We start from the raw sequence: 27,196 nt of genomic DNA, 5'->3' as shown, positions 1-27,196 counted from the left end.
AGCAGCCCCTCACTGGGGCAGTGTGCTACAGGTGAGTCTTCATCTCCTCTGATGCGTGCTCATCCTTTCCTCTGGAGCTACCATCAGCAGAAATTTGGTCCTCTGCCAGCATTCCAGAGAGACCTGACTGCACAGATCTTGACCTAGCAGTTTTATTAGCTGTTGAACTAAAGTCTCTTGAAATATAGCAAGCCCTGGGTGTCTTGTGCCCCAGAAGCTTTCAGTATTAGTGTCCTGCAAGACAGCCTATGAGCTTTTGCCAGGGAATAGTCATGAAAATTAATAGGTTACTATCCACTGCTCGAGCTACTTATGCAATGTAAACATCTCTCGTTTGAGTTAATAGAGTGACAAGAAACTATAAACCTGGAGAACAGATGTGGTTATAAATCTTGGCCTGCACACTGTGCAACTGCCTGGAAAGCACACAACGCACTCCCACCTGGCCTTGCACACCCAGTGCTTCTTCCACAAGCCATGTGCTGGTGCACCCAGTCCATGGCTGCTCCATGACCGGGCAGCCTCTTCCAAAGCCTTCTCTATCTTCTCAGTCCATGCACAAAGCAAGGCAAACAAGGACCATCCCCAAAGCACCTCTCTGAGATGGGATGGTCTTGTCTGAGAGACATGCGAGGCACACAGTTAAGACACCTGCCTCATGCAGGGACTTGCTCTGCACATGCAGCCCCGGACAAGCAGCTACAGCAGCAATCAGTCATCCCATTAATCCCTTCCCCCCAAAATTAACACCACCATCAAAACCTTCTTAAAATCTTGCTCCAGCTCAGGGTCTCTGAAACTTTGCTGGCCCACAGACAAAAAACACTAGACAAACAGGCCAAGGGAAGCATGGCATGCTGTGCTCCCTGCAGGCATCCGCTTTCATCGCTTGGCAGAGCTGTGTCAGAAGGTTTCTCAGGCAGTGAAATGCCTGTCTGTCAGCTCTGGATCAGCTGTGAGCAAAAGGCTGACGTGGGAAGCACAGCTCCCTGACTGGGCTGACATAAACAGCCCTCATGGTCCCTCTGGCTCACCCTGTCACCAGCTGTGCACAAGGTGACACCCATCGATGTCCCCTCTGCTCCTGTGCTGTGGAGCAGGCACTTCCCAAGAAGCCAGCAGTAGGTGCGCACTGGCTTGAGTATGGAGCACAGGCACTGCCTGCATTGCTGCACTGGCCCTGAGGGCTTTGCAGCACACGAAGAACACGGGCCAGTGCTGTGCCAGGTGGCAGCTGTCTCTCCCCAGGTGTGGCCCAGGCTGCCTGCAGGTAAAGGGGCCAGTGCTGACGAAAACGCACAGGAGGATGTGACATCACAGTGATGCTAATAGGTAGTTTGGGAAATGTAGAATGTAAATAGACATTTCCTACAGAAAACCTGTAATTTTCTATTATCAGTGTAATAAGCAGGCAGCCACTGTGCTCAGAGGCGCTGCAGCCGGGATGGTGGGAGTGAAGGCTGCAAGCACCACTTGTGGCTGCCAACCCACTGGCCTGGCTGCCACAGGCCCTGCACACTCCTCTGTCCAGGCACAGAGACATCCCAGCACAGCTCACGGCTCTCTGGGGCACTTCATTTCCTTCAGGCACCTGTATTTTGCTTTCAAGATAGGCTGCTCAGGGGAACAGCTCTTTGGATGCTCCCCACTCTCAAGTTGCGTGGCAGGGAAGACTGCTGCCTACCAATGGTGGGCATGAACTGCACAAGGGGAATGCAGAAATTATCCAAGGCATGAAAAATAAGAGGAATATAATAGGAAAGGATTTTATGGTTTGGAGTAGAGGTAAGTAAGAGGGGTTTTGACACCAGTCTGGTCAATACGGAGCACACTGAAGGAGAAGCACAAATAGACAAACTAAGGAGGAAAATATGGACCCATCAATGCCTATAAGAGACATAAATAACACCTATTTTTCAAAAAGGTGACCTTAGTCTGCACAGACAGCCCATGCAGAGACTTGACTAGCTCCACTTGACTAGGTGGTGGAGCCGAGAGTGGCTCTGAAGGTATCAGTGAGCATCTTCTTGTTGTGAAGAAGCAACCCAAGAAAGCACCAGCCGTACTTGCACTCTGTGAACACTCTCAACGGGCACAGGAGCAAGTCCTCCCTCAACAGCAGAGGCAAGCAGAGCTCAGTGCAGTTGTTCATGCTCAATCTACGCTGCAAATCACTTCCAAAAGGCTGCAGGGCTGCCTGAGCTGCGGGGTGCGGAATGCCTTGCACAGCAACTCTATGTCCTGCCACAGCAGAGGAAAGGGTTATTTCCTGGGGAAGGACAAGGCTGCCAAGAGCCCCCAGAACAGAGGAGCACCAAGGTGTTGCCATTAGGGTTAATACCTTTGATGTGCAATGAAGATGTGCAGAAATGGTCTAATCATCATCAACCTCTTAAGAGGGCAAACAGGTGAGAAAGTCAGAACTAATACAGCACCTGAGTGCAAAGAGGCTCTAATTAAATACTCCTGCAAATTAGTGACTCATTTAGAAGTAAAATGATTTAATTTAAACTCTGGTGATGAATTAATGTACACCTGTTCCCCCCTTTAAGGCAAACAAATGAGTAAATAAATGGGAGGATGATGGGCTGCTTGGAGAGAGTTGGAGCCCTTACATGAAGTAGTGGTTGGCAAGCCTTGTCCCATCTCCATACAATGCTCTGCAGCCCCTGAGTGCAGTAGCAGTGCCTTCTCTCCCCACACCTTGCTCCACAACTGCCCTGGCACTAGGAGTCTGCTCCTGTACCTTTCTGGGGCTCATGGGAATCACTGCTTCATCCCAAAACTTGATCAGAGTAACACTTCCAACTCATTCTTCCTAGAAAGCAGAAGGGCTGGGAAATTGGAAGGAAATGAGCCACGAGCAAACTTAAAAGCACCATGACATTTACTTTTGCTTTGCTTTAAAGTGACAGGGAGATGCTGTAAGACAGCAAGTGGAAATTAAGAAAAAGCCCAATTAGTAAAACTCCTCCTTACCAGCATGGAAATGCAAGCAACAATTTCACCAAAGCAGTTCAGGGATCCCTGCTGCTACTGCCATAAAGACAGAGTCAGACCATTGAAAAGGGATTGGAAAAAGGCTCTTTCCTCAACAGACTCTAGAGCACTCCACAAATGCCTTGAAAACATCCCTGAGTGCCACTTTGACTCTCAGATATAGTCTGCCTTGGGCTTGCTGTTCCCCTTCTTTAGTGCAGTTCCAAAATCCCTCTGCATGCTGAGCCCCTGCTGCTGCCTCTGCTTCTGGCAGGTGTGGAGAGCCTGGGCAGGCAGTGCCCTGGGGCAGCACAGCAGCTCAGGGGGCTGCACAAGGGCACGGGGACAGGAAGATGCTCAGGCAGTGAGTGTTTCCTGTCCTCCTGTGAAATCAACCACATTAGCATGAGCATTGACCACTGTCAATCTGCGCTGCGCCTCAAATGAGGACATAATGTACTTCTGAATCAATTGCTGGCAGCGCTTCAGCCTTATTATTCTTATTACCGGAACGTGAGTGCCGTGTGCCTGCCAGGCAGCTTCCCAATAAGCCCATTAAACCCACGGCAAGTGGCTCCTGGGGTGCTACCTGGGCCCAGAACCTCCTGGGCTCACTGGCCCCCAGGGACCCAAGCACCTCTCCCGCTGCCTAAGCTGCCTTGCCAGGGCTGCAGGCACAGGAGATGCAGTGTCTTCAGTGGCTTTATGCAAGTGAACACAGGGTTTGGGCAGACCACCAGTGCTTCTCTCCACAGAAAACTGTGAAGAAAGGTCTGCAGCCTCCCTACCACACCAGGAAACAGGAGCACAGTCAAATCTCATACACAGCCTAAAGATTACCAAGAACTAACGTGCCAGGCAGTTCCACACTGCCAGGCTCTCATCACCACCAGGTGCTCTGCTCCTGGGGGCCATACGCATGCCGGATGGACAGGACATGAGGGATAATAGCCACAACTTGCAGTTTGGAGAGGAATAAGGAAAAGATCTTCCCCTGGGAAGGTGATGCAGGATCTAGCAGCACTACAAGAGAGCAGGAACCAGTGCTGGTTGGAGCCAGCCTGTCCCGTGTTTGCTAACACCACCAAAGGGGACAGCAATGCTCGGCTTGCTGGATTCCACAGCCAGAGTGTGAGATGTGGTGCTGTGTGCCGACCAGCTTGTCCCAGGGCAGGTACTCCTGCACCGTGCATGGGCAGGAGCCTGCCCCGGGAGCACAGGCTGCAGCATGGGAAGGTGCCCACAGGAGGAGCTCCAACACAGCGACAGCGCCTGCCACCATCTGCACATCCACAGTCAAGGGGCTCAGCCTCCCTTCTACTTATTTAATTCCATTAATCCCACACTGTAAATTCCCTGTAGCTTTCACTGTACACTAAAAATGAAATACTTTCCCGGTGCAGCCAGGCCAGAAACAGCTGCTAGATCCTCGTGTCCTGCTCCCCAGTTTGCTGCCTGCCTGTAGAGTGTGGTGGGGCTGTGCTCTGCCCCACGCCAGAGCAGATGGCAGCAGTGAACTGTGTGTGCATGTGGTTCAGCTCCCAGCACGTGCATTTCCTCCAGGGGTACCAGGAGGTACAGGTGGGATGGCTCCCAGGTGCCAGGGGCGAGGGCTAAACCCACAGCTCATGAAACTGCTCTCACTGCAGCCAGCCCATAGCTTGCTGTGCTGGCTTTGTCACATAGGCTGCATGGCCACGCAGGCTGGCAAACTGGTGTGAGCAATACTATTTGTCCTCTGACCTGTGGGAATGGAGGTCAGATGGCTGTGAGAAATCTCTGCCTTCCTGCCCCCTTCCCAGGCATGTGGGGAGGTGCTGACAGGTCTTGTTTTGTGTCACCTGTGTCTATGTTACCCTGCTATTGCTTGCACAGCCAAGGCAAGCGCCAGACTGATGGCTCTACGCCAGCTGGCCTCAGTGGTTAAAAGTGCTGTTAAATATTTGCTCTCTGCCTGTGGTGCCACTGCTCCTGGAATGTGAGCCATCTATAAACAGCCCTGCACCCCACAGAGACATTAGGCTGACAGGCTGGTCTGCAAAAACACTTAAAATGCAACTATTCCAAAGCACAATCAAACAGCAAATGGGCCTTGGGGGCTCACCTGCCATGCCTTCCTCCCTTGTGTCTCCCTGCTCAGCTGTGCCATGCCCAGTCTGGCAGCACTATCGTGCCATGGGGAACAGGGTCAGGGCCTTCACCTCTTAAAGTGCTGGGTCACCACTCAGCTCAGCATAAGGTCTGGGGCTCACAGAGTCCCAGGGCGAGCACTGGGACTGTATCAGTGCTTACTGCGAATGCACAGCATGTGCAAAGGTGTGGTTCCTGTCTCTCGGGCTACCACAGGGGCTGCACAGCCTGCTCCCCTCCCACCTCTGCTATTTCCACATCCACTCTGCAGATTTCCTTAGTCAGCAGCTCACACCATGCCGATCCTGCCCTGCAGCCCTCCTATCAAAGGGAGCTGTTGCCCTGCCAAACCCACACATACAGGGCCCAGGATGAGAGCGGCCCCACTGCCACAGCAATTCTGCACGGGCAGCTGCTGTTCTCTGCAACCTCAGTCCAGGATTCTTCTCACTGGCATTTCAAATGGGAAATGATTGTATTGATCCTCACATGCCAACAAGGTGCAACCCCTTCCGCTTTTGGGTCCATCCTAACGTCAAACACTGTACGAGCCTGTCATGTTCAGCAATTTCCAGATGATGAGGAGTCAAACGCAGCAGAATCCAGGGGAAAAAAATTATGTGCAACAATCAGCTACTTAATAGCTGCTTCAACATGAGAAGTACAACTGATTGGTGCTCTCAACCAGCCATGATATTCTAAAGAAAGAGAAATGAGAAGAGAGAGGCTCATGAAAGCAGCTAAGAGAATTTACTTAATGCTCATTTTTTTCCAAAGCAGTTCCTACAGCTCAGTGTTATGCTGCAGGGTCTATTGAGCACAGGCTTAGTGTCAGGATGGGAGTGCAGAGATTGGATCCTGCTGAATCCCCACTGTGCAGCAGAGCCACAGCCTGCCTGTAGCAGAGTGGACAGACCTGCTTAACATTTCAGTTGGACTGGTAGCAAAAAGCCCAAGGCAGACAGATATGACTGCACACTTTGGCTCCACTGGCAGGACATACATGAACACACAGGTAACTTGCAAGGGAAGCACATTATTCCTTTCAACGTTTCCCAAGTCGCAGTGTAATGCTGTAGCTCATCTCTCTGATTCAGACACTGAATGCAGAGGGATGCCAAAGCCCTCCACTTGGCATCCCAAAGCAAAAAACAGCTCTGTGCCTTTCTCAGATACACACAGCACACCCTTTTAACTAGCTGGAATTTTCCCTTACCTTCTCTACATAGAGATCTCCTTTCCCTTTCCTGGCATATATAATCCTACCTCGTGGGCAAATGCTCTGATCTCATCTCATAAATCAGTGTAGGTATGGTGCAGGAAGGGGTGGCCACAGGCACAGGCAGATAACAATTCAAACAAAAGTGGTAACACATGCAAAGAACACTTCCCAAATTTATTCCCCCTTTAATACTAGTGGGGGGTTTATTTATAAGTCCCCTGCAGCTCAAGAGGGCTCTGCACACAAGCACAGCAAAACATCATCCTGCCATTGCTGCTCTCATGGCTGCGGAGGAACTTTTCTCAATTTTAAACAGCAGCAACCTAATCACACAGCCTGAAGAATGCCAAAAAAGGTGAGGCAGCCCTCAGGTAGGTCAGTGCCTTCCGCTCCACATGTGCACCCCCTTGGCAAGTTGTTCTCAGGGGAGGACAGGGCTGGAGGGGGTTGGGCTGGGAGAGGTGCAGTGCAGGGTGGAGGGGTTCACCAAACACCCAGCACATGCCTGTGTGTGCAAGCAAAGGCAGCATCAGTGGTGTATGCAGACAATACCTACCCAGGGGCTCCACCAGAGATGCAGATAAGGGTGGGAGCACGATCCAGGAGTGCAGGCAAGTTTGCAGCTCATGACTGCAGGTCACTGGCAGAGAGAGCTCTGTGCAGGGAGGGGAGCTTGGACTACTCCAGGGTAGTGGAACAGCACTGATGCTGAATGGCACAGGCTAATGCCAGCACAGTCCAGGGGGAGATTAGATGGGGAAAGCAGGAATGAAAACTCAAAAAGGCATGTTTGTTGGCATCAGAGGATGGCATGGAAAGCAAAGCTTTGAACAAAGATGGAACTGAATGGGCACAGGATACTGCAGACCGAAATACCTCAGCCAACCTGGATGGAGTGCAGCCTTCAAAGAGCAGAACAAAGTAATCAGAGACAGTCCAGGTGGGCAGACACGAGCTCCCATTCACTCCTAAGACCATAACCATGGTGGCAGCATGGCAGGCCGCTGTACATTCTGCTGCAAGGCCTGCTCCCTGTACCAGCCATGGTTCAACTGCTCAAGGCGAGTTCCCACCGCTCTGGGGCTGGCAGGGAGAGCAGGCAGGCTCCCAGGCCTGGTGTGGGGCCTGCCCAGGTGGTGCTGCTGCAGGGGAGGCACATCTCAGCTTTCCCCAGGCCCTCTCTGCTGGGGTCCTGGCCAGCATCACCCTGCCCTGCTGCCCGTCCCGGCTCTCAGGCTCACCTCGTACTCCTGGGAGAACTTCAGCCCATCGTTGGCCTTGAGCCGGTCGATGTTGTCGGAGAGGTCGGTCACAGGGATGGGGGGGTGGTCACGCATGCCTGCAAGCGAGACAAGGAGGGAGGAGGGAGAGGAGAATGGTTACGGCTCTGCATGGCCAAGGAAGGCTCAGCAAGAGCATGTGCACAGCAAACCCAAGAGGTGGGTGCGAGGCGGACACGTGTGAGGATGTGACGCGCCGGGCGGGATGGATGGGAAGCCGACGAGCTCACACGGCATGCGGCACACACTCCCGGGGCACGCGGGGCGGTGAACAGAACACAAAGGTGATGTGCAGAATGTGCATGACCGGGTGAGCATGCTCGGACAGTACAGCCACCGGGCACACAGAGCAGGCCACGCAGCGGGCAGGGGCTCGGCCAGCCCCTGGCAGGAACAGGCCAAGGATACGCTGTCACTGTGCTTCCTGGGCTCCCGCATGGGCTGAAGTTGAACACACTGATCCTCTGGTGCTCGCACTGCCAAGGGCTGAGGCTGATCCTCTTGCTTACCCCTAAAAATGGCATCAGCCCCAAAGAAACTCTGCAGACCTGCAGTGAAACCTCTGCAGTGCATGTGCACAGCTTTTTGCGTAGGCAGATGTTGTCCCAGTCCCCAGGGCATTAGAGAAAGAGAGGGACCCATGGAAGAACGGCTGTTCCCCTGGTAGGACAGTGCACAACGTTGTGACAGCTGAGGAGCAGCTCTGCCCACAGCTGCATAACTCTTCAGTGATGCTCCAGAGGCAGAGCCTGCTCCAGGGCCCAAAATTCAGCTCCTCTGGGCTGGCTTGTGCAAGGCACCATGTGTAGCGATGTGCCCTCCAGCAGCTTCTGGGAGGCTGCTGCGAGCTGGGATGCAGCTCAAGCCGTGGCAGAAGTCTTACCCTGGCTAAAGCAGGGTTGCAACATTATGGCTCATCCCGGGCACAGCTGAAGCCCTGCTCAGGAGAAAGGCCCAATGGAGGGGATCCCACAGGGGACAGGTACTGTGGGGGTGTGCATATGGGATTGGGAGAACCCCCTCCTGGGGCCCTGGGATTCAGAGCTTGACTATCACGGCCGCCTTCTCTGATGCTGAGATGTTGAACTGGCAGGAATGTGATTGTGAAACATCTCATCCAAATCCCAAGGCTCGTGACTCCAGCGGCAGCTCTGTGGGTTTCCCAGAAACCCCACATGGGTAATGATGATTATTAATAGGCAGAAGCTGTTGACTCACACCCAGGGAGACAGGCTGGAGCACAGCCAGAAGCTTCTCAATAGCTCAGGAGGCTGAACACTGCCACAGATGGCAGTGATGGGCCACTGAGGTGATGGAGCAGTCCCCAGGCTGGGTACACACATTTTACACAGTGGTGACAAGTCACAAGGTGATAACATGGAAGTGTTACACCTCAGACCTCTGCACAAAATGTCTGACATCACTGCACACAGGCAAGACCCAATCCAACACACACTTGTCCTGCCCTCGCTTGGCAGTGCAGAACTATCCACGGATGGCCTGAGAACACATGGACAGGTGGAGAAGGAAATATCCCTATTCTGCCTTATGCTGAGGTCCTCCTGCAAATGGTCCTCTGTTTGCCACTTCACCCATCAGGATCCCTGAGATGGCTGAGCAGGCCCTCAAAGGGACAAAGACAATGCTGATTTCGGCACAATTTCCTCACTTGTGCCAGAACTCTGAAGCTGTAGCTCAGGAGCAACCTTTGCAGAGCTGTCACTGGTGAGCAACTGAATGATGAGAACAGTGTGGGGCCAAGGCAGAAGTGTGGGGCTGGAAGAAGAGAGAGACTGGAACACAGCTACAGTATGTGCTTCTTCCAACATGGTTATGTACTAAGTAAAGCAGAGCTGTGGACCACAGCAGAGCTGCAGACCCTTATCTCTGCTGAGAAATACAAGGTGGTCTCTCCAAACTTGTGTTTTGCCTGCCAGAGAAGTGCTGCAGCAACAAAAGAGCTGCAAGAGTAGGTGGGGAAAAAGAGGTCGTTGGAATCCCATTATGGTGAATCTAGAGAAACAGCCACTGACAGTGCAGGGCAAGACAGAGATTTGTATACACTGCCAGGACTTCCACAAGCTCTTCCAATTGCTCTGGCAAGAGGACAGTGAACTCACCACCAGGCTAGAAGAGCTCAGAGGTCTCACAATGCCTGCAGGGACACACACTGCAAAGCCCTTGGCTCTGCTCCCAGGGGAAGTATTTATCCTACATACTTCTCCCATTCCTGTGCATACGCAGATGCCTTGTACATCCCAGAGCAAGGCAGTCACGCTTTTATGGTTGTTTGAGGATGAGCTTGAAGCTCAGAAGACAAGTGATAAGGGGGCACTTTTATCTTCAGGTTGGTACTGCTCCATCCAAGCTGCTAGAGCAGTAAGTGCCTCCTTTGTGCCTGGGATTCTGGTACCAACACTGCCAAGCAGACCAACTGCAGACCATCATGTGTTCTGCCTAAGTCTATGACAGAGGTGACCCAGCCTAGGGAAACCAGTTTTCCCGAGGTAGGAAGAGAGTGTGTTCAACCACTGAAGAGCACCCTTCAATTTGTCCATTTGGGGTTTTTAGCTGGTCACTCCCTCCAGAATGGCCAAGGTTATCAGTCCCCACGCAGGGCCACCTGCAGGCCTGGCACCATGGCAGAGCTTGGCATACCACTCTGAGGGGGTATAAGGCCTGAGGGCAGGTGAGGGGCTGGTGCAGAAGCCTCCATCACTCAGGACCTTCCCTTCTGCACTGTGCTGTGGTGAGCTGCTGTAGTGCCGTGCGAGCAGTACTGAGCCTGGCCCCACACATCATGTCAGAAAGTGAAATCACTGCCATTTTACAGTCTGCTGTGAGTGAAGGTGATCTTCATGACATTGAAACAAAAAATACAGAGACGAGAGAGAAAGGGAAAGAAAAAGCAAAAGGTGTCAAAAGATAAAAACAGGAGTTAAAACTAACTTGAGATATTCGGGCAACAGGGGACACTGGCACCTGCAAAGAAAAGAAATGGGGCAAGAACAGAAATCCCATTAGCCTTTAGTCATCATCGCAGTGGTTCAGAGATGGAAAGACAACAAGATGAAGATGAAAAGGGAAGCATCATATGCCACAGCACTGGGAGCTTCCCTCCTGCACAGGACCAATTGCCTGGCCCTGGGGGCTGCTCTGCAACTGGCTGTCACACAGCAGGCTGTTGGCTCTGGCCAGTGCCATCGGCTGACACTGGCAAACACGTGGAGCTGGAGCTACTTGCAAGTGAGGGAGTTCACAGGCCTTCATGTGACCAAGAGCTACGTTTCTCACTGCACACACCACTGGCCACAGCCCCATGCCCCAGGGAAGCCTGCAAGGGCCAGTGGATGGCAGGTACAGGGGGCATCTGTGCTGCTTGGTGGTCAGGGGAACTGCACACAGCCCCAGCCACCTCTGCTCAGTGTCCCTGAGCCTCCAGCTCGCTCACAACTCATCAGCAGCACAACTCAGTCCCACTTTGTGGTACTGGGACACTGCCGGGTCCTGTATCCTCTCAGTGACTTGGCACAGCAGTACGTTAGTACAGGGAGGCCACCAGGGGGGAATAACCCTTGTCTGAAGTAAAAATCACAAAAATGAGAAAGCTTAATATTTAATAACAGTAGACCAATTAATTATGCATTAAACAAGTTTTCCCTGCTCAGCAAGCTGCAGCAGGGAGACCAACTACCAGGGCTGGTGGCCAGCACCTCTTGTCAATGCATCCTCACAGCACTGCCTCGACCTCCGTCACGTGATGGGGGTAACAGCTTGGGCCCACTGCGCTTGGTGGATTTAATGCGCCTCATTAATGAGGACAAGCTCGTCAGGAGCTGGAACAGTCACTTCAAGCTGCACAACACCCGCTTCCTCCCCTCAGAGACTCACATGGGATGCAGTGGGGAGAAGGGGAGGAGGACACAGTGCTGTCTTTTGGTAGGGGAGCATTCTCTAGCAGTATCCCAGGGTCCAGTTGCTGTCTCAAGTGAACTGGGTACTTTGGCTTGGTTTTGTCTCTCCAGAGAGCTCTGCAAACTTACCAAATGAGCAGCATCTTTGGCTTATCCTTACTCACAGACAAGAAAAGAAAATTTCCTGGCCCACTGTCTCTCTGATGGCAGCTCTTGAACCTTGCTACAGGTCTAGCAAGGGACATCCTTGTTCCAAACACCCTGACTTCTCTGAAGATGGGAGCAGACACAAGCCCAACTTGTCACAATTCTCCACGCAATGCAAACCACAAGCATGCAGCAAAGATGGCTTTTGTGCCCGCATGGAGACGTGTCACAGAGGCCTGTCCCCATGCACAGCTGTCCTGGAGCAGCCCTGTTTAACACTGTGCTCCTCCTCAAGAAGCTGCATGCTGCTGCTGACTGCGTGTGACCCCTCCCTAGTGCTGCTCCCGTTGACCTGCCTGTCGAGATGTTCTTCCTCTGGCACACGTGCCTCCCTTGCTCCCCACAGCATTTTCCTCTCACGCTGTGACACCATCCTGTGCTGTGGCCAATTAATGTACCAGCCTGCTGCTGCTGCTGCCCACATGTGAGATCTGCCACTGGTCCTGCCTGGAAGACGCACTAACTACGGACCCCTGACAGCTGCCCTGGCACAGAAAAGGATGTGCTAGCGTAGCTCACCCCAGGTGTGAGCCAGACTGCTGTGAATGGCAACAGGAAAGGCTGTTCTTGCCCCCCCCCCCCGCCAGACACAGCAGTTTTACATCAGGAAATGGCCCCTTCAAAACTCTCCTGTTAGATGAAAGCTCTTAGATGAATGAGCAGCAGGAGGAAAAGGAAAGTAGGTTACAGACCAGGAGGAGCTGCAAGTTAGAAGAGAACTGTATGTGCCTCATTTGCTGCTGAACTGCTCCCTCCATCACAAAAGCCCAAGTGCTCCCTCAGTTCGTCTAGGACTCGGACTCTCTGAAAGGCTCGAACGAGTCAGGGCGAGCCTGTCTCTGATCACTACAATGACAGGTACTGTGCTTTCGGTGCCATCAGAGGCATGCAGACACAAAGCAGCAGCACAAGACCTTTCTGCAGTGTGAAGTACAGTTGCCTCCATGAGCTGGCAAAGCTACAGCCTGAGGCATCCCAGGCCAGTGAAAGCAGCATGCAGAGAATGGCTTTTACTGAACTATCATCCTCTGCACTGACACCACCATGACCAGCAGAGTCCTTCAGTGGGCCACAACACTGGCTGGAGAGCACTATAGTCTGCAGGTAGCTCTTCTCTTGACCCTTAGCTGAGCAGAGCAGGAGAATCAGCACACCAAAGATCCAAGAATGAAGCTGCTGGGATATCCTCAGCAGTGCAAGAGCTCTATATACCTCCTGACTGCCCCAAATGCAGCCCATGTGGCCAACACTGCACCAGTTGTGCTCAGCACTGAAGCCCAGCCTGGGTGAAGCCAGTACAGCACCCAGGAGCATCCCAGGTGTGGACACTCCCAACCGTGTGGAGGCTCCTCCCGGCTCAGGACAACTGCAATGAGCTTCACACCATGTCTGACACACACCACACAACAGGCCAGCCCCATCCAGGTTCCCCAGCCTCTTGGGCCTGCAGTGACAGGGCCAGGGAGAAGGATTTGCAACCCAGAGAGCAGACACCTGGACATCCTTGGTCTAAAGCCCACTCTGTGTCACTGTGACTGAGAAGGTGTGGATCTCCTGGAGGGTGGGAAGGCTGCAAATCTACCTCTGGCATGGGGACATACATGGAGAAGGGGAACCCGAGGAGGCAGGATTCAAGAGGATGAGCTGCTCCTTACCTGGAGTCTGGTAGTTGAGCCGCCTCATCTCAACTGGGTCAGACGAGTGGGCCAAGAGTGAGTCCTTCAGGCCAATGGAGTGCTCATCCTTGGAAGAGGGGGAATGTGCCCTTTTCCTGGGGACAGAGAGGGCAGAGACAAGCAGGTGAGTTCTGGCAGAGACTGGCATGAATCACCCTGGGAAGGAGTCTGGGTCCCTGTGTCCCAGATACCCAGGTCCACCCCAGGCTCCCCGGGGCTCTGGGTAAGCCACATCGTCTTCCGTGCCACCATTTCCCATCTGTGAAACAGGAAAGATTATATATATGAGATGTCAGATGTTTGATTAGTGAGGCAGTTTTGAAATGTGGTATTCTGCATAGTATTTATTAGAGAAAATGCAGATAGATGCAAGATGCTGTTTCCTCTTACTGTCTCTAGGAACTATTTCCTGTAGTGGAAGGATATAATAAAATTTTTTTTCAAGTATTAGAAATATTTAAATATAGAATGCTGTAATATAATAGTGTAAAGGCTCTTCAGGGTGTGTTTTATTGGGCCATTAATACATGTCTTGAATGGTTGAAGGCACCCAAGGCGTGTATTAATGGAACAATAAAATACAATGTTGTCTCTTCATGCTATATTTATGCCTAAAGCGATGCCACCACCTCAGGCTCTTGCTGGAATTCACAGGCAAAGCAGGGACAGATCCAATCAAAAAGTGGACAAGTGAATATTAAGGAAAATCTAATACTGCAAGAAGAGTTTCTAGTGAATCTCTAGGTCCCACTTCTAGCTCTAGATTACAAATACGGTGGATACACCCAAGGTGTGGAGAAGGGTGTTGGGCAGGAGCAGCACAGCAGTTCTCTCTTCTGAGCCTGTGCTGACCCTGGCACTTGGCCAATGTCCTGAGCATGCAGGAACACACAGAGACTTTGTCTTTTGGCTACAGCCCCCAAGTGGATCTGGCTGAACCCCTCTGCTGGCCTGATGTTTCCTGGAAAAGAGGGAGCTGCAGCACTGCTGCTCTACATGAATGCTAGCACATTTACCAGCCTGCAAATGGCAACAGTCAGTCTCTGCTTTGGACCTCCTTGTGAAGCACTGGGAAGCACACTGAAGGGCTGCCAGGTTCTGCACTAAGGCCACTGCATCCCTGGATGGTGGTGACCCTGAGCCATGCGTGATTGCAAATGCTCTCACAGGCACAGGGCACTTTCACTTCCATCAGAGACTGAGCATGCTGGGCTGCCACTAATGAGAAGCATTTAGAGAAAATTTAGTGCCTAAATCATGAGTGAAACCTGCGTGTGTTCCTTGTGGGGCCCAGCCTGTGAGCAAGCTCCATCTGCAGCCCGAGGCTGCCGCAAACACCGGAGTTGTTCAACGGGGAGAACCAGTTTGAGAGTCTTACACTACTCTGAGGCATCTCAACATCTCAGAAGCCTTCCAGCTGCCTGGGCCAAGACAAAAGAGCTGAAGGACTGGGAGTATTGATAAAAAAAAGCAGAACACACAGCAAACAAATAAAGCTCCCATCAGGAGCACAGCAGGATGCGCAATGTGCTACTGTGTACCAGTCCCTGAGCCCTCAAGCAAAGTGGCCAGCTTTTCTGGGGAATGGGCACAGCACATAATTAAATTTTGTGTCTGTCTCATTAGCCCAGTCAGGGCAACTGCTAAACCATCCTCCAGATCCCAAGCTATCCACTGCTGCTCAGCTTCAATTCATTCCCATTGTAGACATGCCATTGTGAATATGACACACAGATACCTTTGGGAGAAAATGCCTCCACAGAGAGGCCAGACAGACAAAACCACAGCATCACTCTGAGCACACAGGTGGTGCCAGAAGAGGATATGCTGCTCCTCCTTAGGCTAGGATGCAGCAGGGACATGTATGTCTGGGCACCGCAGGCCAGTGCTGCCTGGTGCTCCACCCCCATGACTCTGGGACAAAGCAAAGCTAAGGCAAGGTGGGAATACCTTGTATGGGGCCCTGGTACAGAAATCCCCTCTGATGCCATTTTCTCTCATTAAAGCCCAGCAAACATGTTTCTTACAGTTGCCTCAAAGCTTCCTCATTAGAGACGGCAAGAATCCACCTGCATTCTTGAGGGAACAGCTCTCAGTCTGAAGTGTCTGAGAAACCAAAGGAGCCCCTATAACTGCCGTTGTTATTGTGGTTTTTTGATTTTTAATTTAATTGCAAAAGCAATCTGGGAAGTCTTTATGTTGGAACTTCTCCTGAGAGCTGTGAGAGGCTGACAACTGCTAGGAGGCTGATACCTTTGAGGAAACAAAGTCTTTATAAACTCCTAGGGCTGGCATGCTCCCCACTCCCAAAAACAAAGATGCCCCTTAGTAGCTTCAGGCTTGATTTTTAAAAAGGGAAATAAGACTTGAAATTTTAGCAAAACAGAAAGATAAAATGGATTCATACCTTTCTTGCTTACTAGATCCAGGGAAAAGCAGGAACAGAAGAAAGGAGATGATCACTCACACAGAAAAGGCATTGACTGCACATGCACAGCAGAACTCCATTTAATCACACAACAAAGGCAGCTCCCTTCCCCAGCTAGAGAAATATATGTAAATAGAGAGCCCAGGAGTAGCAGAACCTCAGAGCTGAGCTGACAGAGGATGACCTACTGTAATTGAACAGGCTACATGAACATATGCAAATGCAACCTGTGCTCTTCCGGAGGACTAACAATCATCTCACGCTACACTTACAACTGGAGCAGGTCTGCTCTGTGAGGCAAAAGGAGGTGTCTGCTCCCACAGGGAGCACAGTGTGTTGGTGGTTCTGATCCAGTAGTCAGGACTGAGAGGCCCCAAGAAGAAAGCTCCACTCTGATTTCAGCCTGTCACATCCATGCCCTGTTCTCACAACCAAGGTCATGTTCCTCAGTCAAAATTTGCAGAAGCAGGGGCAGCTGCCACAGACCAAGCAGGCAATTTCTATAGAGAACCAGTACTAGAGAAGTTCCCAAGGCTGCCAATCCAAGTTGTGTGACCAGAGAGCAGTCAGACTAGCTTTAGGGACAAAGCTGCTCTCCTCTGCCCCACTGCTCACCTGCTTCCAGAATCCACAGCAGCTGTGTCCTGGGGCTGGTATTAACTACCTTCTGCATACCCAGCCCTTCTTCTCTCTTACACAGCAGCCTTCTGCTGTGGCAGGTAGAGACCTTCCTCCTCCCCATGACCACTAAGGACTGTCTGTCAGAGCACCCCATATCTGAAGGTTACAAGGAAGGTCTTGAAGGCGTCAGTGCCTCTAGTGCTCATGCCATAACTGCCACATCCCAGCCTAGATCTCACCTTTTGAAGAGAAGTATGGCAATGACAATGATGATGATTAATATCACAGCCAGGACAGGTCCCATCACCCACAGCATCTCTGGTTCATCCTGCTGCTTTGCTGAAGCCACTTCCATCACGATCTCATCCGAGTAGGGGCTGGCTGCATATCTCTTCTGAACAGCACAGGCAGGAGAGGGAGAGAAAAGCAAGCATCCATTATGCTAAAGCAACAGCTACATCCCTGAAATGCTGAGGTTTTCCCTTGCTTCTGGCTAGCAGAGAGTGGTCATGCTTCTCAAACCCCAGCAACACACCATGAGATAACTCCCTCCCTTGGCATCGGCGGAGGTCATGCTGTGGCAACAGCTTCTGCCTGGTGTGAAACATTCTGGGTGCCAGCAACTTTGCTGGTGTGAAACACTTCCAGTGCCAGCGACTTCATGGCTGACAAACCTGACCTGGAGGTGCCAAACTGGAGCAGCCCAGCTAAGAGCCACTTGCCAGCCCTGGATTCTCTTGGAGCCAAATCACCACCTTTTGAATCCCAACCAATTGCACAATGGGGCTGGCTGATGATTCCTAAGTGGTTTACAATACCTGCTGCGCTGATATCAACACATGTCTTCAGGATAGAGTTATATTAGGAAAACCCCTGCTGGGTGAGGCAGGTTTTCTTAAAGGAATGAAATGACAGGAACATTTTCTACCTGATGTCTCTGATAAACAGACCTTAGAAAGAGGCTCATTCTTACAGGTTCCTTTTCTTTCTGCAATCTGCCAGCCCAGTGATTTATAACCTGAAGGGACAGCTTTCTAGCCCCACCAGCTAGACGGAATCAGCAGAGACCCAAACCCTTCCTGCAGAAGAATGACACTGCACCTTGTGCTCTGCTGCTGTTGCTAAGGCTTACGGAGCTATGTTGCACCTTCACAGCTCAGTGTTGCTGGGTCAGAAGGGTTAAATGCTGCAAAACAAATCCTTTCCCACTGTTAGAGAGGGCCAGAGCTGTATCAGTTCCGTGCCTGTGGCTTTTGAGCAGCACCTGCTGCCGTGCATTAAGAAGTCAGAAAGCTCTGCTCCTGCCACAGAAGTTTCGGTCACAGAAGAGGTGCCTGTGGATCTTTAAATCTCTTGCTTTAAGGTTGGAGTTTAAACATGCACTTCATGTCTTCACATATGTGAGGAGAAGAAAGGGAAAAATCAAGCCTGCTGGTGTCACACAAATGTGTATCTTGATCTACTCTCACAAGTGCCCTTGATCCCAGCCAGGCTGGTTTCAAACATGTGGAGTACAGAAAATGCTCTTATCTGGGACATCCTTCTTGCAGCACGCACTAGTTCAGCATCCTAGTTGCTCTCCTCCGATTTATCAGCAGAGGTGTCACTGTCTGGGATAGAAGCATGGGGGGTGATTGCTACTTTGTGAAACCTTTCAGGCCTACAAGACCGTTTTTCAATAACTGAAATAGCTACCAGCTCCTGGTTTAATTCTGTTCCTAGAAGTCTGCACAGGACCACTGCAACCCATCAGCCTGTTCCTATACCCCGTCTCCAGTTCAAACAACAGGGCAGGGAGTCAGCTACAGCTCGAGCATGGCACAGACAAGAAAGTTTGAGACTCCCCTTTCTATGGGCAAGTGGCTACTCTGAGAAAAGCATAAAAGGCTTTGCCTGCGACTCCCCAGGAAGGTCAAGGTGCATTGGTGGTGGGGGAGGGAAGGAGCACATGCTGATGTGTGCAGCACGGAAATGTGTGACCATCTCCAAAGCTTTAAGCAAGGGGCAAAGATTCTTATTTTTTCAGACGCACTTTGGAGGAGTCGCCTTGCAAGGGAAGTCAGATGTAGAAGAGATCAGAAGGACTGTTATCTCAGTGGCATTTCCAAAGGCAGACTGTGAGGTGCAGGTGCCCCTGCTCCCAGAGACAGTGTTTCAACCACATTCCCTCTGCCTTTGAAGAAGAGCAATGCTCTGCTCTCTTGCTGACACTAGAGACACAGAAAGCAATTTCAGAGGAGCTGGGTGGGGGAGACAGTACACAGCCTTGGACAAAATGCCTCATGCTCCAAATGAAAGTAGATGTGATGCAGCAGGGGATGCAGGAAGGTGGTCTGTAGGAGCAGGGTATATAGGAGGTTTGTAGGAGCACTGCTGCTGGCTGGTGGCTTACTAGAGGGCTGTGGCAGGTCTACGCTAGTGAGGAGATGATGATTATAGTTGGGATCAACTAGTTACGGTCACCTCTCTTAAAAGGGATTGTCAGGATAGTGCATCTCAAGGCCTCTGCATTACCTTGATCTTAATCTGTGACTCTCCTTCCCTCACTGGTGCGCAGTGCCATAAGAACACGTGAGCTGGAGGAGTAATGAAGAATTCGACCAGCCCTAATGAGCCACTACAAGCAAATGAGGCTGAGGAAGGAAGCCACAGCTTGGAAGCCAACCAAAGGATTCAGTGCATCTCCATTATTTCCATTATTTACACACTGGCTGCTGCTACTGCTGCTGCCACCACCACTCCTCCTCTGGGTTTACAGCTGGACATTGATGCCCAGGTCTTGCTGTGCTGCTCCCTGCTTATTTCATCAGCCTTTCCTGTGCCCAGGACCTGTGTGCTGCCAGCTTCTAGCAGGGATATGTGCAGGAGCAAAAATCCCTACACAGCAGGCAAGTGTGCACCTTTGCCCTGCTGATAATCCACTGCGATGAGAGGCAGGTTTGCTTCTCCAGATGTCATCTGAAGTGAGATTCTGGGCAGAGAAGGGCCTGTGAGAGCAGGATTGCAGGGGAAACATCCTGTTCACTTCAGAGTCTCAGCAGCCGCCGTGCACAGTAGGATTTCATAGACTGTTTTCTACAGACACTTGAACCAAAGCAGAATGAGAACCCATCCCAACCATGTGCCAAGTTCTGCTCTGAGAACAGCCCAGCCAGCCACAACTGAGCTTGTGCAGAACGTGTGTGTTGACACTGTCCTCCACTCTCATCTGTTATGTGGAACACACGGTGCCATTTCCCTCCAAAAACACCATTTATCAAATCAATTCCCACAGCTGCCTCAGCTTGTTCAGGCCAGCCTCTCTCCTCCCTTCACCAAAAACTGTCATCCCAGCTTGCAGCAATTGCTCACCCTGCCTGCACTGAGCCCACCTCAGCTCTGCCAGGACAGGCTGTGCCCCCCCCAGAAAGTCCTTACCGTGTCCCCATCCTCCAGTGAGGCCAGCACGAAGCAGCGATAGCTCAGGTCTTGAGACAGAGGCTTGTTGTAGAAACCTTTGTAGTTCTTCTCGTCCCCCAGGGTGAAGGTCTCAGGCAGCACATCCACTTGAGCAGCAATGTAGGGCTTGAGTCTGTCTGCCTGGCGTCGCTGCCGCCTGCTCTGGCTCCCTTGGCTTATGGCCTCCAGCAGCTGGGGACAAACAAGGTGCATCACTATTGCTGACAGCAGGACACTGCCTTACACTGTCACCTTACTGGCTGTAGCACTCAGCAGGGGTGAAGGGAAGGGGGGGAGAAGATAACTGGGTTTGATTTGTATGTGGTAGTACTAAGAAACCAGAGGCAAGTATCACCCATTTAAGGCATTGCTGGGGCATCTGTCTACTGACCCTCCCTGCAAGAACCTCCACTAGGATTTCAACTTTGGAAACATCCGGAGTCCTGGGAAGCTAACATGGTGCATGTTAGGGCTGAGACAGCCTGGCTGTGACTGTCCCCCTGAGTTATGTATCCCAATGGGCTGTGAGGGAACCAAGCCATGTTCTGTGGCCTAAATACTGGTCTGGACAGCACTCTCTGCAGACACTGGATGTGAATTACAGCTGATGCTGATGTTTAGGGAAAAAGTGACATTTGCTGTGTCTTTCCCTTCTGTCAGTGCCTCCGTAGCTCACCTGCTGCTGTGTTGCAGGCAGAGCTTTGTGTAAACCACACAGAATGCTAACACATTTCATGGGATGTTCAGAGTAAAAACGGCAAATTTCATAGTCACAAATTAATGAAAAAGGATATCAATGCACAAAAATCCAATTGCACTGCTAAAAGTGACTCTCAAATGTTTAAAGATATTTTTTTCCAATTAATAAACATGAATAATAAGTTTGGAAGATAAATTCTAACTCAAAATGAAGAAGGAGGCATGAAATACATTTCATATGGAAATCTATCATTGCAATATTGTCAAGGCAGACGGGGAACATCAGAGGGCTAGGGACAGTGATGTACACACAAAGTCACACTGCTGAGCTGGGTCCTCCCTAAGGATGAAAAGCTGGGTAAGAAACCCCTCACTCTTTCCCCTTGACAATCCATCCATATCCTCTTATCAATACTCACATCGAAGTAATTTAGAAAAGCTACAGCTTGTCCTTATAGCATCACCAGAAAAAAAGGAAAAAAAGGAGGCTGGAAAAATCTGAGTTTCACAAATGTCATTGTAATCCCAAGGGGAAAAAACAGAAAGATAGTTCTTGGAGTGTGGAATTTGCTTCCTACACCCATCTCTTGCATATGGCTGAGATTACAGCTGAGCTCTTTGAGGCAGAAAACGCAGCTCTATGTGCATGGACACAAAACCACAGGGCTCCAGTTGTGGTTAAGGTTGCTGGAGGCTTCTGCCACTTACACATGTAATACAGCAAAAGACTGCAAAAAAAACCTGCTAGGCCTGCAAAGTTCAGATCCTGAAAAATTAGAAAATTAATATTGCCTGTGCAAAATTAATTCAGCTGTCTTATGTACGTGCATTGTGCTGCACCCTTGACTGCATAGTCACAGACTACCTTTTCTGTAAGCCCCCTGCTTTGTTCAATACACAGGACAGACAGTGCTTAATCAAAGAGCAGATATTCCATATTTTGTTTTCTTCTTTGCATTATGCAGCCTGAGGCCTTGTTTATTGCTTACTATTCAAATCCAGCTCTGAAGACAAAATTAATAATTTCCTCATGGGCTTTTCTATGGTGCTGATCACTATACTATTACAAGTGCTTCACAAACATTAATGATCTTATCTTCTGAACACCCATATGAGTCAAGATAAAAGCGATTATCCCAATTGTACAGATGGAGAACAGGAACACTGCAACATTAATGTAAAATATGTCCACTAAATTTGAATGTCAAAGTGAAAAGACATCAGCTTGTTTTGTTTTTCAAGAAAACTTAGTATTTTCTTTATAGCACTGACTGTATCTATTCCTATTGACTTTCTCTGCAGCTGGGGATGCTTAGGCTTTGCAAATGAGAGCTCCAGGATCTCAATTGGAGTACTTTAAAAAATCACAATATACAAGACGCTGGCTGCTGATGAAAATTTTGGCTTAAATCATTTGCCTGAGGCTAGATGAGACAGAGACAGAAACTAATTCCTTCGATAGCTTTCAACCACCTAAAGCTGAAAACCAAAGCAACCTTCCTCATCCTGGTCTTCTTTTTCTTGTGACATCTGTGATGCTGAAAATTTCTGCAATGAAAAGATGCAGGAGACCTGTGGGTGATGGTTCTCCATCACACAACTGCGCTTCATTTGCAGAACAGAAGCACCAAGAGACATTGTGGAGCTGGGACCTCACGGAAAAGACTGTGCCATCATGTAAATAAAGCCAAGGGCTGAGTTACAGCTTCTAACAGTTTGTCATTTCTGAGTGCTTGAAGACTGCAACTTTGTTCTCTTAATGGATCTTTCTGTGCTTGATTTCTTGGAGTTTTTCCTTTATACTCTGGGGGTGGCAGTGTGTGTGGGGAAGAAAGAGCCCACAAAGCCCTCATGGGGGAGTCTCCTGACACCTGCACGTGTTCCATGCTTTGGGTGTCAGAGCACTCCTGCACAGCACAAGCTGTATCTTGGGGTAATGGCTGGTGAACGCTCAAAGCCTTTAAAAAGCAAGTGTGAAGGGAGCTTTGCAGGTTTTGTTAGGTACAAGAGTGAACTCTCTATCTACACTGCAGGCTTAGTCCTACCCAGAGAGGGAAAAGCCTCCTGACAAAGCACCTTAATGAACTGAAACCAATACTTTTCTCTCCTAGCTTGTTTTCAATATTAGCATGGTCATTTCATCTGAAAAAGGCTGCAAGGACTGCATGACCTGGGACAGGATCTGTCCTGGTCAGAGCTCTGAGACACTCAAGTGTGGACTCCTAAAGGGGCACATTCTGGGAAGTGGCTCCTCCCTAGCTTGACCCCAGCCTCCTTCCCACACAGTGTCACCAAGAAAGGCTGAGTGGGCACCCATCCCACAGCCTCCCACCTCTGATGTGCAGCCTGCACCTGTGTCGTTGCATCCATCGTGCTGCCAGGAGGCCTGAGCAAAGTGTGCTGGGCTACTTGGGAATCACTTCCATGACAGCAGCTGCTACAGGTTCTTACCTGGTCCAGCTCCATCTCATCAGGTGTCCGCCACCGAGCAGTCAGGGTTCTGGTGCTCTGGTCTGCTGGCACAACCACGATGTAGTACCACCTGGGAAGGAAGGAAGTGTAAGCACGGGACCCTGAGCCACCTCTCTGGCAGGTCACCGAATAATGTGTGCCACATGCCTCAAGGGTGACCTACTCCTTTCCCTGCCCTTTAAGCAGCAAAAGGGCTCAATAAGGAAAAGGCTAGTTTTCCAGCTGCACCAGAGAAGAGAATACTGCCATTAGCACTCATTAGGATAATGAAGATCTACAGACTGTGTTCCAGAGGGTGGTGTAGGAGCTGTGAGAAGGACATTTATATAATCGGATTGTAGCAAGAACCTTGGGGGAATTGTGCTTCAGCACAAGGATACCACAGCAACGAATAAGACTTCCACAAACTCGCTTTTTTAATCTCCTTGAGGCTTTAGGCATTATTTATTTAAAGGATATTATACAGTGTCAGAGAAAGTCCCTCCTGATCCTCAACCGTATTTTTGCTGGTAGCATCTGGAATATACCCACCAGGGTGAGGGCAAACTGTCAGAGAATTGTCTTAATTTTATTACACATCAATATTTGCTCAGAAAGAGCCAGGAGCGTGATCCCATGTTATGGGTAAATGCCTGCCTCTGCACCACAGCCTGCTTGGAAATTCACTCCCAAGTTACAGAACCCATGGGTTGGCAGAAGTCTGCCCTGCCTTTCTCTCCCCACCCCACCTTCTCCACAAAGGCATGGCACCTACCGAACTGGCACAGTGGTCTGCACTTTGGGAAGAGCGAGCGTGAATTTTCCTTCCTGTATGTATTTGTTTGTGGCGATGGGTTTGCTTTGCAAGACATCAGGAGCAGTGCGGATTGAGACGAGGTGCTGGAGCCCCCCTGCACTGCTCCCACGGTTCATTAGCACAAAAGAATAGTCTGTGTCTGGCTGGAGGTCACTTATGAGTTTCTTCATCGAGTGGCCGTCCACCTCCACACTCTGGCTATTGTACAGAATCTGAAACAGGAAAAGGACATGTTCATGCAGCTGACAGCTGCTGCTGCAAACTCACACTCAAAATAGCAGTGCTAGAGATGACAGTTTGGCTCTGGGCCCTCCCTCAGGTGGTTTGGCTACTGTATGCTTTGTAAACAGCCATAAATCTTTAGCTAAAGAAGAGTAACCCCCAGCAGAGCATTGAGCTGTGCTCTCTGTGCCTCTCAGTGATGGAGCAGAGACGGGTCATCTCAGCCCGGGTGGCCAGGGCCAGCGGTGAGGCTGGTGGTGCCACATGTGCTGCTTTTCAGCACCTACGTGGGGGAGGAATCCAGATGGCTGCGCTTTGCCCTCAAGTGGAGATGAATGGGTCTTTCTTTCTTGTCTCATGAGGCTACAACACGGAATAGGCTGGTGGTGTAAAATCCCCTCTGCTTTAAATTGGTGTCACTCCCGTGTCTACCAGCTGATGCCTGGTTGGATGCTTAATGCAGATCATCCCCCTCCCAGCAAGGTGACCGGGGGGGTTACATGCCTCACCAATGATCTGACAAATCCAGCACAGGGCTCACAAATTGGTACCCAGAACGGCGGCTCTGCAGGTGTGACACCCTGTCGTCATGACAACAGATGCTGGTGCCATACAGCCGTGGGCAGGAGGTCGGAGCTGCTTTTCCCTGCCGTGCCTGCAGCGAGGGGCTGTGGGCAGGGAAAAGCAGCAGGTGGCCAGGGCAGAGCAAAGCCCCCCATGCACAGCTTCCCCCTTGGGCCCCTCAGCTAGCAACACTTCTCAATGCCCTGCTGGAGATATGCAGGATGCCCACCTCTCCCCCAGGCACAGCAGCCATGGGCACTGCTGGATTAGCTGCACCCAACAGCCCATCTGCCCTGGGAACCTCGATCCTGATCCTGCTGGAACAACTCCTTATGCCAAAACCCGGGGTGCTGCCTCTGCCAAGCAAAAACTCACACAGTTCCTGGAGACAGAGACAAATGGGGTACAGACAGCCAGAGAGGCCATAGGTTGCATCCCAGCTGCAAAAAACCAGCATCTTTCTTTGCACCGGGCGACTGTCCTGCATGGCAGGGGAGTGCTGGATTCCTGACAGTGGCGCAGAGACACAGCATGCCAAAAACTGGCAGTGGCAGAGCTGGACCATGTTAAACCCTGGCAGCTACTCGGTGTTATAGGCAGAGACCACACGGTAAAATGTGCTTGTTCCAACAGTGGCCTTGAGAGACAGAGAAGACAGCTCTGTGGAAGACAAATTACTTGAAATAAATTTTCACCAGCTGAGCCCACCGTTCAGGCTGATGCAGGCAGCAAGGGGGGAAACAAACTTTTCTTCAAGTCCCCCTTTCAGCAGGTGGCTGAAATCTACAGAAAGCTGCCAGCTTTCTTGGACAAGGGCAGCTGATAAACACTCCTCTAATGTTCAGTGTTGAAGCTGGAAGGAGAAGAGAGGCCCTGGAAAGAGATCTGAAGGACAGTGGAGCACAAGGACCTGGCTAGGCCTAGAACTTGCAGCTCAGCTTCTGTGTTATCCAAACAGCAATACCAACAGCATGCTTCAATCCTCTTCATGTCAGTTTGCATGGAGGTCAGGATAGGAAAGGAGCCTGAGGTTTTTTGCTGGTGAGAAAAGATTCCTAGCAGGTAACAGAGCAGCAGAGAGAAGCCAGCTACGGAGAAGAGATGAAATCAATCTCATTTGTTGATGTGCTTCAGTTTTCAGAAATGGTCTGCAAAAGTAAGCACCAAGTAACTAAAGTAGCAGAGGTTTGCAGGGACAAAGGCTCTGCTGCTGCTCCACATGCAGGAAAGGCTGTCAAAGGTAGCACAGTAGGACAGCCAGAGAGAATTGTTTTCTGTTGTGACTCCTCTTAATGATATTTTCTCCTGGGCTTTAATCCCTTTCTCCAAAGACATGTACAGCAGCTGAGCGCTAAAATGAGTGAAAAATCAAAATGAAGAAATGCTTCTTGCAGCACTGGAATATCAGATATATAGTTGCTCTGACACAGAAGTAGGCACACCAAAGGACTACTAGATTTCAAATCATCTTAGCAGCTTTGCTGTCTGGACCAGCACCACCCCTTGCAATGTCATTGCAATAGTACAGGTCCAGATATATCAGATGCCTGTAAGTCAGGGCGTGTCCTGAAGGAGCAGCCAGACCTCTCTTTCATGTGCTCCCACACAGATCTGAACAAAACAAAATTCCAACATAAAGACCTATGCTGAAAGGATGAAAAGCCCACAGAGTTCTGCTGGCTCTTGGATAAGATTTCTCATTATGAATTCTTCCCTAATAAATGCATCACCAACTGCTTCTCAGTGTGCTCCAGGGAAGACACCAACCAACTGCCTGCACATGAGCATGTGCTGGGGACAGAGCTATTTTACTAGAGCAAGAGGAGGCAGAAGAGGTGGTCAGGCATTTCAGTTCAGATTTTCCCTGCTTGCTCTGCACTGCAACTGGCCAGGACACGGCCTCTGATTCTGTGCTGACACCGGATGATGATTTTTATTGCCATGCACAGTAATTTGCACCCAAAGACAGTGAAATTGGCATTTGCAATTCTTTCCTGAAGCATTCTCTGCCATCCCTCCTTTTCACTGCTTCTGCAGCAGTTCTGTGTCCCTTTACCTGCCACAACACATTGTCTCCTCAAATGTTATGCACCATTAATTAAGGCCTCTACATAAACCTTACAATAATGTAAGGGCTCAGAAACAGTCATTCACGTGCAGCTGGAAGATGCCCGGAAGCTCAAGCAGGAATGCTATTTAGAGGTTGCATCATGGCCCACTGGTAACTACCAGAGTCAGCAGGAAATCTGGCCCAAGGGCTCTGAACTGCCAGACAGTGCTGACTAGCCCATGGATTGCTATAAAATGTCATCTGTGCTGCTCCTACCCACAGGACAAGATTTGCAAAGCTAGGTGGGTCCAAATGTCACTGCTGAAGGTCTCATACTTGATTTCAAGGCAGTACAGAATGTATTGAACTAAAAGATGAAAGGACACATAGTGTGCAACACTGGGAAAGATAATGACTCGATGGAGAAGTAGACAAGGCTGGAGTATTTGCAGGCAGGAGTAATTACTACATTCCATGGGATACACTGTGAGAAAGCAC

The 27,196-nt window shown here is 50.4% G+C and overlaps 1 protein-coding gene across 7 annotated transcripts in view; it reads right to left on the bottom strand.

Annotated features, from left to right (window-relative positions):
* Positions 1-27,196, bottom strand: part of PTPRF (protein tyrosine phosphatase receptor type F) — a 380,389-nt gene that overhangs the window by 18,828 nt on the left and 334,365 nt on the right. For all 7 annotated transcript variants that reach the window (XM_069023152.1, XM_069023156.1, XM_069023157.1 and 4 more), the window contains 6 exons: positions 23,821-24,074; positions 23,046-23,136; positions 19,875-20,087; positions 16,697-16,851; positions 13,388-13,503; positions 7,573-7,670 (listed from right to left, as the gene is read on the bottom strand). In XM_069023152.1, the coding sequence (XP_068879253.1) occupies positions 7,573-7,670; positions 13,388-13,503; positions 16,697-16,851; positions 19,875-20,087; positions 23,046-23,136; positions 23,821-24,074 (927 nt within the window). The remainder of the gene's footprint in view (positions 1-7,572; positions 7,671-13,387; positions 13,504-16,696; positions 16,852-19,874; positions 20,088-23,045; positions 23,137-23,820; positions 24,075-27,196) is intronic.

Source organism: Aphelocoma coerulescens, chromosome 8, assembly GCF_041296385.1.
Source record: "Aphelocoma coerulescens isolate FSJ_1873_10779 chromosome 8, UR_Acoe_1.0, whole genome shotgun sequence".
NCBI lineage: Eukaryota > Metazoa > Chordata > Aves > Passeriformes > Corvidae > Aphelocoma > Aphelocoma coerulescens.
Note: the sequence above shows the minus strand (reverse complement) of the source record. Positions and strands in the feature narration are given on the sequence as shown.